The sequence below is a fragment of the Cavia porcellus genome, unplaced genomic scaffold, assembly GCF_034190915.1.
Source record: "Cavia porcellus strain 051 isolate PalLab524CR breed Dunkin Hartley unplaced genomic scaffold, mCavPor4.1 scaffold_33, whole genome shotgun sequence".
Classification (NCBI taxonomy): Eukaryota; Metazoa; Chordata; class Mammalia; order Rodentia; family Caviidae; genus Cavia; species Cavia porcellus.
Genome location: NW_026947516.1, coordinates 4,284,016 through 4,298,138, shown reverse-complemented (window position 1 = coordinate 4,298,138; position 14,123 = coordinate 4,284,016). Strand labels below are relative to the sequence as shown.

The 14,123-nt window shown below is 52.8% G+C and overlaps 1 protein-coding gene across 1 annotated transcript in view; it reads left to right on the top strand.

Annotated features, from left to right (window-relative positions):
• Positions 1-11,792, top strand: part of Pudp (pseudouridine 5'-phosphatase) — a 56,768-nt gene extending 44,976 nt beyond the window's left edge. The window contains exons 3-4 of the mRNA XM_003462756.5: positions 468-697; positions 10,531-11,792. Of these exons, the coding sequence (XP_003462804.2) occupies positions 468-697; positions 10,531-10,707 (407 nt within the window). The 3' untranslated portion in view covers positions 10,708-11,792. The remainder of the gene's footprint in view (positions 1-467; positions 698-10,530) is intronic.
• The last annotated feature ends 2,331 nt before the right edge of the window (positions 11,793-14,123 follow it).

Genomic DNA, 14,123 nt, shown 5'->3' with positions numbered 1-14,123 from the left:
GAAACGTGTGGTTTAGCATCCAGATAGTTGTAGCTTTCCCATTATTGATCTCAAATGTTACTCTGTTCTAGTCGGAGGGAAGGAAGGAAGGAAGGGAGGGAGGGGGGAGGAAGGAAGGGAGAGGAATGGAGGAGGGCCAGCAGGCATGCCCGCTTCCTGGTGTGTTCCCGCACACGGAGGTCTGCTCTCAGGTGAGCAGGAAGCAGGGAGGGAGAGAGAGGGAGAGGAAGGAGGAGCCTGGTGCCCTGGTGTCTTCCTCCCAGCTCAGCTGTACCCCAGACCCCCTTTGCTCCGGGAGGATGCCTCCTGAAGCCCACCGCCTCCTGACACACCATGCCCGGGGCAGATGACACGGTGCACTTGCGGGGACCCCGCATACACACATCCCAGCTGCGGCGCTGAGCCTCGCCAGCACCCCTCCCGTCGCACTGCCCCCAGCACACTGAGGTCCCCCTCTGCCTCCCCAGGCGTGGAGAGGCTCATCCGCCACCTGCTGAAGCACGACGTCCCCTTCGCCGTGGCCACCAGCTCGGGGCGTGCGCCCTTCGAGATGAAGACCAGCCGACACAAGGAGTTCTTCAGCTTGTTCAGCCACATCGTGCTGGGGGACGATCCCGAGGTGAAGAGCGGGAAGCCAGCCCCCGACATCTTCCTGGCCTGTGCCAGGCGCTTCTCTCCTCCGCCGCCCTTGGAGCAGGTGAGTTGGGCGTGGGCGAACAGCGTCGGGCGTTGCATGGCGTGTGCGCCAGAGTGTGGGTCTGCCGAGGGTACCCGGGATCGGAAGGATACACCTCAGACTTCCTGAAGGGGCTCCTGGGACACCTGTGGCCAGGGCTGTTCCTGCAGTGCACACGCAAATCCCCGAGCTCACTTCCTCGCTCCGCAGTCACTCACACAGTGATCACTGTGGCTGCAGTGGCTGCTTATGTGGGTTTCCAGCCCGTGTGGGTTTCCCAGTGACTCTGGGAAAGTAGCAGCTTGTGGTTGTGGCCTGCGGTGCCCACAGCCCCCTGCCCGGCCGCAGTGTCCACTGGACTGGGCAGGCCTCCTGGAGACAGGCCCGAGGCTTCCTCCTGAGGTCTGCCACTGTGGCTCCCTAGGCACTGCTCAGTGGGAACCCCCGTTCCCTGGCCCCTTTGGCTGTGGAGTGGTGGTGCTCTATCCTTGGTGGGGTGGCAGGCGTAGGTGCATTGTTCAGTGCAGTTGCAGGCCAGGTGCAGGCTCAGGGCAGGTGCAGGTGCAGACGCAAGTCAGGTGCAGGCACGTGTGCATGTGCAGACAGACTCTTCACAGCCTGAGACGTGCTCCCAGGAGACATGGAGAAGGTCACAGCCCCAGACTCAGATCCCAGCATTTGCCTTCTAAATAAAGCTCAGCACCTGGGGTGTACTCAGGTGACCCCACTGTTGTCCCGGAGTCCAGTGGCCTTCCTGCTCTTTCTTATCTGAAACACTCAGGGCCACGGGTGCCCTGGGCAGCCTACGCTTCAGTACTCACATGCACCCTTGAGAGTCCCTCTCAGTGACTCAAGGCAGACAGGGTAACTCCAGTACGGAGTTGCATATGCTGGTTTGCTGTGGAGGAAAGAACCCGGCACCCACCCGATTGAACAGATGCCCATACCAGGCGTGGCAGTGGGCACTGAGTTCCTCCGTGGTCTCTTCCTCACCCTATGTGCCCGCCCGCCTCAGGGCCCCAACCGGCCATCCTGGAGAGTTTTTATGTGGGGCCTCGTGATCAAGGTGTGCGGGAGGGGGTCACTGACCAGCTCCAGTCCTGTTCCTGCATTGGGGTTCATAGAACCAAAGCCTCCAGTCTCTGTGACGTGCAGACGCCACCCTGGCATGACCTTGGGACACCACAAGGGCCAGCTCCTTAACACTGAAGATTGAGATCTGACCAGGAAGGGCTTGGTCCTCCCTCGGGAAATTCCATCACTTTGAGGAGCTGCCGGCTGGGAAGGCAGGAGCAAGGGGGCACAGGCATCCTTCGACCTCCATCATGCCGAGGAGGCAGGAGGCGACCCCTGTGCAGCAGGGCTGCGTCCACAGCCCCACACACTGCCTGGCCCGGCCTGGGCAGAATGAGCCATCCTGGCTGCTTCCTCTCCCCTCCTTCCCTCCTTCCCTCCCCTCCTCCCTCAGGCCCCAGGCCACGCTGTGCACCAGCTCCTAGCTGCAGGCATGAGCGCCTCCCTCCCAGGTCCTCCCTCCCAGGTCCACTCCAGGCCAGTGCCTGCCCAGCCCCTGCATCAGGAATTCCAAGGAGGGGTGCGGTGAGGCTTTTGTTTTCCTTTTCCCCTGGTTAAACACTGGAGGTCATTAAGTCTCCCTCCCCAAGCACAAAGGAAAATGAAAGTACCACTGTGCCTCATCCAGTTCCCAGAGCCAGCGGGCAGCAGGCAGAGCAGGGACACTAGATTCCGCGCTGGCCCCTGCATGCCACCATCAGCATCCCGCAGGCCGGGCGACCTGAAGGTCAGCTGCAGGCTCCGCTGGCGGGCAGGCACTGTGCTGCAGTAATGGAGGTGTCCCTGCCATGCGGATGACGCCTCGGAGACACAGAAGGCAGAGCCGGTTTGCCTGAGACAGCCAGTAGGGGTAGGGGGCGGCACAGCCGGGCAGGTGGCCTCTTGTAGCCTGTAGAGCTGGCAGGGTCCCCTTCCCATGGCTGTGGCAGCCGCCCCGCCCCAGAGTGTGCCCTGCTGGTGGAAATGGGAGAGGCAGCTTGCAGAAGACCCTTTTCTGGAGGCCCTCAGGCTGTGCACGTGGCTTGGGCCTGGGACATGCAAAACCAGGGGCGCTGCTTGAACACAGCTGAGTTCGCCTGTTATGCTGTCAGCTTCCTCCTAGAGGACAGAGATTCTGCCAGCGTCGCCCTGAGGGATGTACGATACCCCTGGAGCCCTGACTTAGGTAGAGTCAGAGCATAACCGGAAGCGGTGGTGGCAGTGATGGTGATGGTGGTGGTGACAGTGAGCTGAATGTCCGCCTTAACATCTGTCACGTCCCCTCCAGGCCACAGAAACATACGCCTGCTTTGTAGCATGCAAGTGGCTGTGTCCTGCATGCATGATGTGCGCACGCCTGTATGTGTGTGTAAGGCTGATAGTTACCGATGCCAAAGCCTGCGTCTTTGGAAATCATGTCCCCCGCAAGGACACGCTGGCTGAATCTGTCTGCTAATGCTTCTCTGGCCTGTTCTCCTTAACAGCCACTCCCTGATGTCCAGAACCCAAAGATAACAGTCGCCACCAGTATTTATTACATCCTCCCAAACTGTCACTCGGGGCCTTGAAAATTTCCTCCAGAAATACTTTCTGAAGAGCCCAGTCTCCACGGCCTACACACGCCACAGCTGTCCTGGTGGCAGAGCCGGAGCTCGGCTGCCAATAGGGCCAGCATGCTGAGCACGGCTGTTGGGTGACGAGAGTGACCGCCCCGTGAAGCTGGGCTCAGGGCTCGATCCCTACCACCCTAGCAGGCTGCTACCCACCACCTCGCTCCTGCATCCACGATTCTATACTGCAGCTGCGCAACCTTGCAAGCTCTGCTTCGCTGTTAACTAAAGATGATCCCTGGGGCGCCCTGCACGCATTCTGGTGAATCCTTTAAGCCTCCAGCCCCTCACTGAGCAAAGTGCTGCCGGTAATTCACAGCGGGGAAAGCTGACTTCTCTGTCACTGACTGAGGGACCTGTGAGCTCTGGTGCCTCCTGCCTGTGTGCTCCTGGTGCCTCGAGATTCCCAGCGCTGGCTTTAGTTTATGTCAGCATTTCGGCTCGAGCTCTCGGCTGGGCTGAAACAGTGGGGGTAAGCAGTGAGTTTGGACCAGGTGCATTGGGGGCTCTGCAGGGTGAACTGGGGCCTCTGATGCTGCTGGGCAGCAGGCAGCCACTCTTGGCAGACCCCAGCAGGGCCCTGTGGCTTGGCACATTGTGCCTTCGGGATGGGACAGGGTGCAGTGGGCTCCCTCAGCCCCCTTGGTGGAAGAGCAAGAAAGGCCAAACACAAGGCTGTGGGCCTCTCAGCACTGACTGGCCAGGGGAGCTCGGCAGTCAGGTCAGCCGAGGAGCCAGCATGTCCAGTCTGTTTCCAATCAGGAAACAGATGTTTGTCTGCCCCCAGATGAGTGGATAAAGAAAACAAGAGGGGTGGAGCACCACTCTGCCTAAAGCGTGGACCTTACCAGGCAGTCATTTGTAGGAAATGTTTGGACTTTACAGCCCCTGTCACAGTTGATAGACTGGGTCAACTTGAGAAGCTTAGAAGGTTCAAGGAAGGGACTCAGCAGGGAGCCAGGTTCCTTACCTTGTAAACATGCTCAGCCTGTGCAGGAGTGGGGAGGGGGATGGTGTGAGCCTGTGCAGGAGTGGGGAGGGGGATGGTGTGAGCGCTATACCCACCCTAGGGGTGGTAGCCTGCTTACAGGGTAATGAGGGGAAGAGGCTGGCCCTCCCCACCTTTTGCTCTGGCTGGTTTTGCTGTTATCTGTGCCTTGAAGTGTTTCCTCCTCTCTGCCTTGAAGCCAGCTGATTTTGGACCAAAACCTCCACAAACTGTGAGCTAAATAAATAACCCTTTCCTTCCTTCATTTGGGATGTTCAGTATCTTCTGTCAGCAGTGACAAGAAAGTAACTAGGTCACCCCCAAAACTCTGAGCTATCTCACCTCTCATTATGGGTCACCCAACCCTGTGTCTTCTGTTACTGTAACAGAAAGCCACCTAGGACACTACTACCCCAGGTTTCCCGTATTGGCCTCTACTACACACAGGCTGTTCCGTGTCCATGCTTGGTGAAGCTCATGGAGACACAAACAAGAAGAAGCAGGTGACACTAGTCGGCAGTTTATTAACCTCTCAGCTTGGAGGGGGGACACTTCTCCAGAGTCATGGTGCTGTAAGAGCTAATCACACTGCTACAACCAGCTTGAGCGATATGCAACTCCTCTGTGCATGTCTAATAAGAGCTGCAGGTTGGATCTCCATTACCATCATCGTAGCTGATACTGATGGAGCACTTCCCTGACACCAGGCTCTGAGTATCGCTTATTCATGTCTTTATAAAACAAGAGGTTGGCGTGAAGCCATGTTTAAACTGTGCTACAGTCCGGGAGAGTCTTATTTATCCTGCATTCATTTGTTTGTTCTCCACACCCTTAAACGTATTCCCTCTTCCGTGCAATGAAAATGTCTCCAAGTAAATCGTAATTCTAAAGCTTCGCGTGTTGACTTTGAAAGGTTACAGTCCAGCTCTGATGTTCCAGGTGGCCGGGGCGGGGTGTCCTTTCTGCCAATGAAGAGATTTCCCTTTAAAATTATCTATGACTTTCTCCTCCCCGGTGGAGCTGTTTTCTCTCCTGCTCAGTGGGCACCTTCCTTGTTTCCTGCCTTTCCTAAGAAGGCCTTTGAGGTGGCTTTCAAAAAACAGCTGAACAAAGTGGGCTAGAAGAAGCCCTGTCTGAATGAGGTGCTTCGGAGAGAACAGTGAATCAGGTTACCGAGATCAAACAAATTCTGTGTGAATGGTCCCTCGGGTTTCCAAAGGTGGCCTCTAAGAGTCCGAGGATCCTTCTGAACCGGTCCAAAAAACACCATGTACTCTTGCTTCAGCTTGGCGGATCCAGCAGTCCCAGGACTAGCCAGCTTCCCTGCGACCTGCTTCTGTCCCAGAGCGACAGCTTGTCTGCGGTGTCAGAGGGAAGAGCTGGTCTTGGAGATGCTGGGGGTGCTGGTCAGTTTTTCTTAAGCATCCACCTCATTCTGAGTCTCAAACCCTGACAGTCAGCAGCAGCAAATGAGGCCCTATGGTGCATGTGTTGAGGCTTGAGAGGAAATCCTTGCCTTGTCTTGTTAACTGCAAGGCTCTTGGCACAGCCAGAGGATATGTGTGTTTTCCAACAGTTCGGTTTGTTCTTTTTTTTTAACTGTGTCTAAAGCTAGGTATATTGACAGAGCTTCCAAAATGACTCCCAACGCTTCTCCCAGACCAGTGGGATGCGATTAGCATTGGGATTCATCTTGAAAGCTCTGTGCACCCCTGCTGTAAGAAATCGCTGCCCCTTTGATGCCCTAAAGAAAGCACAGATCTATCCCAGGGTTGCCTGGATCAGTCTTTCAGGCCTGGTACCGAGTCTCACCGGGCTGAAACTCATTTGTATTTACCCCCTGGCCACGGTGATGGACTGAATATTTATGTCCTCCCAGAAGCTGTGTGTTGACAGCTCACCCTGGAGTTGGAAGAGCCAGGTGATGAGACCACTGGAAGACCATGGGATCGGGAGGGTGAAGCTGCATGGATGGGGGTCCCTGTCCTTATCAGAGGCCCCTCAAGCGCAGCTGACCGTCCAGCTGAGCCCCCAACTTCTGTTTTCCACACGCTCCTTTCTCCAGAGGAACTCCTGGTAGCTGGCAGGACGCGCCAGGTTGCCACTTATTGGAGGACAGGCGTCTGCAGATGGCTGCAGGGCAGACAGACAGACCTCATGGGCACAGGAAGCAGAAGTGGGTGCTGTGGACATGTTACAGGTGATTAGAACACCTGCCCTTTGGTGTGGGACCCCCTTAACTCTTGCCTCTGTTTGCACATCAGAACTGCAGTCACTTGCAAATAATGAGCGGTAGGCACGGACGGGAAGCTTCCATCCTGCAGCCGGTCCTGCAAGGCTTTCCCCAAAGTGTCTCAGCACGTAGGGCCTTACCTGCCTGTGCGCTGGTAGCCCTTCCGATTTATACACGCCCGCTTTAGGGCTTTTATGTCCTCCCGAGTGTCCGTGTTCAGAGGTGGGTCTTCGGACAGTGATCTGCCCACAGGCGCTGCACTCAGCAGTGGATCTGAGCACGGGTGAGTTCTGGGCCCTGTGCACCTTAAGGAGGTGGTCCCCGGGGTGGGACCCGGCTCTTGTCACTGCTTGCTGACCACAGCGGGTAAAGCAGCTGCCCTCTGCTCTGCCGTTCTGCTGCCCTGGCATCAGCTGACTGTGGGCTGAAATCCCTGCAAATCAGACCAAACTAAAACTCTTCTCCTCCCAGCTAGGATGTTGGGGGTTTTGTCCCAGTGCCAGGGAGGGATTAATACAGTCACATTCTCCTGTCACTCTGTGCTCGTGATGCAGATCCTACCACACCCATGTTCTGCATGACCCGGGTCAGAAACCCCTTACCTGGAATGCTTGAGCCAGAAGTACTAGGACTCTGAAACATTTTTAAATATTCGCACATGCGTAATGAGTTACCTCAGGGATGGGGCCCAAGTCTTAATTTTTTTTATTCCAGTACACTCATTCCCACACCTTGAAGGTAATTACAAAGACTCCTTTTAATAATTTTGTGCCCCAGATGGTTCCACTTTATCGAATTTTCCCCCTGCATAGTCCTGTCAGAGCTCAGAAAGCCTTGGATTTGGAGCTTTTCAGATCTACCTGCAGTTCACACATTGGTGCCTGTTTGGAGTCTTCTCAGATGAGGAAGGGATGGATTGTGAGGTGAAAGCCCCCAGAAAGAGTCAAACTGGCCCCCCGTCCCTTCCTCCTTCCACTTCCTGTGACTGCCCCTGCCGCAGCAGCAGGAGGATCTGGCACACGAATGGCACCCAGAGCATGCTGAGGGTGTGCACAGGGGGGTGTTGGAGGTCTCCCCGCCTGCCTTCAAGGTCAGCTGCCTGCGCTCTGAGCTCCACTGCACACTCCTGCGTGCACGGTTGGTCCCCGAGCCGGTACACCAAAGTACTTCACCAGCTGCAGCCCCAGGATGAATCAAGTCTCTGAGCAGACTGTGCGGAGTTTCCGCAGCCCCAGAGGATGTGACGAGTATGTCACAGGGCCACTTGACATTTAAGTGCTTGTCGTGGTCCCAGAAGAGGACAGTGGGGACATTTAGAAACTAATCAAGGCATAACTTCGGTGGAATGGAAATGTCAGGAGCCGGTAGCACGTGGGCTATTAACTAAGGAAGCCGCGCTGATGGTCTGAGGGAGTCCCTTCCTCCTGCTCAGGAAAAAGGCAAGAGCCGGGGGCTGCAGGGCCCATGGAGTCCTCAGGCGGAAGGGCAGCAGTGCTGGTTTTCCCACCCACACCTGTAACCCCTGCACTCTGCAAGGCTGAGGCAGAGAACCGCAACTTCGGTCCAGCCTGGGCAACTTAGCTGCTTGGAGGAGACCCTGTGTCAAAATTAAAAAAAAAAAAAAAAAAAAAAAAAAAAAAAAAAGAGAGAGAGAGAGAGAGAGAAGAAGACTGTTCTAGAGATGTAGCCACATTCAAAGGCCCTGGTTCAATTTCCAATACACGCGCGTGTGCGCGCACACACACACACACACACACACACACACACGAGAGGAAGGAAGACCTATAGCCAGCCCTGTCCTGCCCAGCACTCAGGTTTAGCACTAAACACCTCAGGACCTGTCCCCCAGCCACCTGAGTCCTGAGTGGGCTGGGGTGGAGTGCAAACATGCTCCCCAGCTGTAGGAGAGGAGCTTCTCGATGGCGGTCAGAGTCACTCACGTCAGCTTCCGGTCAGCCTCGGGTGAGTCACAAGTGGAGGATTCTGCACAGAAGGAGGGAAAGAACTAGGGGCAGAAGAGGAAGAGAAGAGAGAGGGAGGGAACTGGCAATGTGATTCAAGGTCCGTGGATGCGCTACAGCTGTGGAGCAGATCATTAAGACATTAAGACAAGGTGAGTGTGGAAGAGAGAGCGAGACTTTCCCTGGGTCCGCTCCTCTGCACCCCCACATTGGGCCGTCACCATACCTGGCTGATTTCTGTATTACAGTGCAAAGGGACAGAGGCCCCAAAGAGAGTCGAGTGGAGAACTGAAAGCCCTTTCTGGACTATTCCTGAGTCACAGGCCTTCTCCCTCGAAGAAGGGAGCCAGGAGAGCATGTCACATGTCACAGCAGGAAGCGCAGCACTCCAGGAGCCTCTGAGGGATACCCCATTCTCACTGTCCATCGGTCCCCTTCCAGGGAGCCGGAGGAAGCTGGCTGGGTGCCTGTTTTCCCAGGGTGAAGGGCTAGTCGGATCTGCTCCTTCTTACCACCAGTAGACAGATGTCTCTGCAGCAACTTGGGAGGCATCTCCACGTGACCCTGACACAGGCCACCCAGGGGAGCTGGAGGGCATGCACAGGGAGCAGACCTGCAGGCTGACCCAGCCTACTGTGTGAGCAGCCCAGAGGCATAGAGTGCATTGCACAGATCTGCTTGTCAGTAACCTCCCTGCACCGCCCTGTCAAGGTCACCAACTGTGGTCTTCCCACAGGGCATGTACACTTGCCCCTGATCCAGTGCTCATGAATTTTGTTTTGTTTAGCCTTCATGTTCAGCACCAGCACACAGGGCCCTGAATTTTTTCAGTAAGACAACGAACCATTTAATTCTGTAACTACAACACATGAAGTATAAGAAGCTCTGAAGTGTTTTTACATTTAAGAAGCATGATCATTTTGTTTTACAATTTTCTCTCACACTCTGAATGTTCAATTATTGATGGAACAGATTGTTACGATCCAAATAAAATAGTTTCATACCAAAAATACCAACGTGACGCACAGCTGTGCGGTGTCACAGTTAGGCTCCGACAGGCACAGAATTTGTCTCCTCTCAAGAAACCCAGTGGGAAAGAATGGGTCAGAACCACAGCTGGTCAGCCAGGAAGCATACATGGCCCTTCCACCCCAGTGGGGACAGTCCCAAATGCCTTGGTGACAAGCACCCTAAACATTCTGTGTTAGATGACTATCACCATGACAAAATACCATACAATACAAATATCTGAGAAAGTCAGCACCATAAAAGAGGAAAGGTTTATTTAGGCTCACAGGCTTAGAATTTTCAGTCCTGGTTGGCTGGCTCCACTGTATGTTTAGGCTTATGTTGTGTGACAACATCATGGCGGCAAGGCAGCCAGGAAGCAGACAGACAGATAAAGGGGCCAATGAAACGACAGGTTCCCCTGGGGTCACGCCCCTTCCACCCACTTCCTTCCTCTGGGTTCTGCTTCCTTTTTCCCTTCCCTTCCTATAGTCTGTTCAACCACGAAGCCTTGGTTAAATCACTCCAGTAGTAAGGCCAGAGCCCTCATGATCATGTAGTCTGTGGATTTTAGTGAGATGCCCCCCCAAAGCCTCATCTACTCATACTAGGACTTCTGGAGGAGCTGTGGTCCTGGAGGCATTTCCTGGAGGGGTTTGTCTCCTTCCTTCCTTTGTTGATCTCTGTCTGCTTTCAGTCTCCAGACCGTGAGTTGTTTCTCCTCTGCCATGCCTTTTGGCCACCTGGCTATACTTCTGCAGACCACAAGCCAAAATAAACCTCCTTCTTTCATTCCCAGGGTCAGGTGTTGTGTCTCAGTGATGAGAAAGTAGCCAAGCCACCTTCCAAAAGTGCGGCCTCTGAGCACACGGCAGCCCTGGGGGTAGAGCCTTGAATGTGTGCCCTTCTGGAGACCCTGGACACCAGACCATGGCAGTCACACTTCCTCTGGGAGCTGGGTTGCACCCAAGGCCATCTCAGCTTTCTGTTTCTTCCCACAGTGCCTCGTCTTTGAAGATGCTCCCAATGGGGTGGAGGCCGCCCTGGCAGCGGGGATGCAGGTCGTCATGGTTCCCGATGAAAACCTGAGCCGCGACTTGACCACCAAGGCCACCGTGGTGCTGCGTTCCCTCCAGGACCTGCAGCCCGAGTTGTTTGGCCTGCCTGCCTTCGACTGAGGGCCAGACCCCCGGGTGCTGCCCCAGGCCGGTTTCACAACCCACACTGCTGAGGGTGGATGGCAGGAACCAGGGCCAGAAGTGCCCACTGCAGCCCCCTCCAGCCTTCCCACGTGGCCTGGGCCGTTCTGTCACCAAGGCCAGCTGAAGAAAGACCCAGGGAAGACCCCAGCCAACATCTAGCTTTTCTGTCTGCATCTGTGAGTTCGGAAGCTGTGTTTGCACACACACATGTATACTGCAACGTGATGTGCATAAATGTGAGTGCATATTTGTACGTAAGGGATATCCTTCTCCAAGACACCGTAGACGTTATATTTATGTTCGTTTTCCATCTTAGATTTTCTGAATTTACATTCTGTGAATCTAAATGATGTATACATGCATGTATATGCATGTATGTATGTATATGTGTATGTGTGTATATATATATCATTCACAGTTTTGCAATGGAGAAGGTAATCTCTTAACTTTGTAACCCAAGTAGGGAAACCCATGATACTGGTGAACCTAAAGAAATGATTCTCCAAACTAGTCTTAAATTAATTCCTGTCCCCTCAGAATCTCTCTTTGGACCCTTCCTCAGTGACACTCCTGGAGCTGTTACATCAGTTGTTGTACTTGGAATGTGTGTGTTATCCACGTCCAACAACCTTTGCTACCTCAGCCAAAATTCTCTTTTAAGAATGGTCTTTTTGTTTTTTTAAACCTTTTTTGTTTGTGTGTTGGAATAGGTAGTTTTCTCAAATCGCTACTTGAACAGAGATCGCAGTACATTTTGGGCGTAATCAGCCAGCACGTATTTACCAGCTGCTTGTGTAGATACACCCCGCCTTGGAAACTTGGCTTTCCCGAGGTGGCGTGCTAGTCAGATCTGCTCCTTCTTGCCACCAGTAGACAGAAAATCCTGGAGGCTTTAAAATGGGGACAAAGGGAAATACGCCACTTGTCCTTTTGTACCCTTCCAGGTGACTCCGACACGTACTGTTGTTGTTTTTCAACTGTAAACATGACAGCCCATGTGTTTGGTGGATTGGGTCAGTTCTGCCTCTTATCTATTAAATTCACTTCAGCATTCTTGGTTACCTGTGTTGTCTGGTTTTTCCATTCCCCTGCATACCACTGGTAGTATCCTAAAAGTTGCCACACACGTTGATTTAGTTGAATAAAGTCTTTTGTACACATTCATGTAATATTTATGTGGTAGTCACGATTTTCCCTTGAAAAAAATCCTGTAACAAATGCGAAACATAATTGTGGCCCATTGAATTTCATTTCTTACCCAAAAGGTCTGTAGTAAGCGGGCTATAGTGTCCTGGGTTACAGCACAGACACTCCACATGAAACAAGCTCTTGTCTGATTCGTTACCTCTTCCTTCCAAAGCATCTGTGTTTCCACAGTGTCTTCTAATCATGAACTATTTTACATGAAGCAGCTGAAAAGGCAGGGTACATTTTTCAATACCTGGGTCTACATCCGGGTATATTGTCCTGCTTGGTAAACCTTGTCTGAGTGTGTTGTTTTAACCCAAGCAGAGCCACATCCTTACATTTTTTGTTCAGAGAGAGAACTCTGATGATAAACCGGTGCTCTTTTTATTCTTCCTGCGTCTGCCTGGTTGCTTCTGTAGACATTAGTTGATTGTATTAACTCCTAGGGTTCATGGTGGTACAGGAATTGTACAGCAATCCTTAGGAGAACCCTTGGTATAGGCTTGGTAGCCTAAAGAGCAGTTGCATTGCTTTCTGGGTTCTCTCCGGGCATGCTCCCTTAGGCAGGCACACAAAGCAGCATTTGGCAGGCCGAGCTCTAACTAGTGACCACATCTGCTCACGCATCGAGCCCCATCAATAGGAGTCAGGAAGGCAGCTTCTTTGGGGTGATGCTGTAGTCAGGGAGAACAGTTAAATCCAGGACACAGAATTTATATTTATGATGGCCCCAAGGAGTTAAATATTAAAAAGTACAGGAAATCTGTCCACAACACTAAAGACCTAGAAAAATCCATCTGAGGATCTGGATCCCACAGCAGTGTCCTGCATGTGTCCAGTTAAAGACTTGGAGCCCATGACGGTGCCTCCCACTAGTCCAACTGGAGGTCCAGAACCCACGACAATGACCCATGCAAGTCTATTTCACATAGAAGAACTGGGAAGACCCAAAGGTCAGCTGTGGTTAATAGGCTGAGGGTTCTACAATGGAGCCAGGAAGCAATGCTCACAATAAGGACCAGGGCTCCCCTGAAAAGTACCACAGCCATCCTCAGTGACAGTGAGTTCCTGAGCTCCTCCAAGGATAGCAGCAGAGTTCATATCAGGAAGCCAGGGTGGCAAGCTTCTCCTGGAGATTGAACAACACACATCTTACCCCAGAGAGCAGTGTTCAACGTGAGGACCAGAGCTCCCCAAAGTGAACCACAGCCCTTCTCAGCAACAAGGTCCCGAGCTCCTCCTATAATAATGGCTGAATTCATAGCAGGAAGGCCAGCATGGCTCTCCTTCAGGAGAACCAATGGCTCCAAAGAACTCTTAGGAGAACCCACAAAGCTATGCCATCCCTCTCAGGGTCTCCTTTATATGCTGACATCTTTCCTCAGGTGGGCCCTCTGTAGTCAGCTCCATGCTGATTCGGTTCAGCTGGAGTGGAGTTGACCACCAAGTTTTTCATCCATAACAGATGGCGTGGTCCCTCTCTTCTCCCTCTCCCCTCTTAAATGGAGCATGCTTAGCATTTCAAGACCTAATTACTATTCATTTGAGGTTTTGTCCACTGGGTAAGCCCTCCCTTGCAGAGTTTGGTGACTGACTTAAAAGAAAAAGATCTAGATGATCCCTGTTTCATACAGGAAAGACTACTCATTGAGGAATGGGGGATCTGGGTACTGAAGATCTCGCTTCTTTCAATGCATTGGATATCAACGCTGGTTGGCTTGCTTCAAGTAGGGTTTCAAAATCGTAAGCAGAAAATATATGGTGACCATTTCCATAAGGGTTAGCCAGTGTTTACACAGGCCCTCAGCTCCTACACATATGACTGTGGAAACTACCAGGTCTTCGGTGAAGCCTCTCTGGCCTAACACTGGCCAGTGATCTAGAACCGTGATCTCTGCAAAGAGAAAATATTATGGAGCGAGGGGCTTCAAAGTATAGGGTATACCTGCCACTTGCTTTTCACATTCTCTCTTCCCCCAGTCAGCCACACCCCCAAAATATTCCCTAGATAATCCCAGAAATTTAAAAAAAGCTCATTAGTTTTAAATTACTCTTCCAGGACATCATTAGAATGGCTCTACATTATTAGCTGTTGTGCTCTCTTGCTCTATCTAGTTTGCAAGTTAAGCTTTCTTGTAGGTAGAGGCGCATGGAGAAAAACCATGGTATATATAGGGTTCCGTATAATTTTGGGCGTCTCCTGG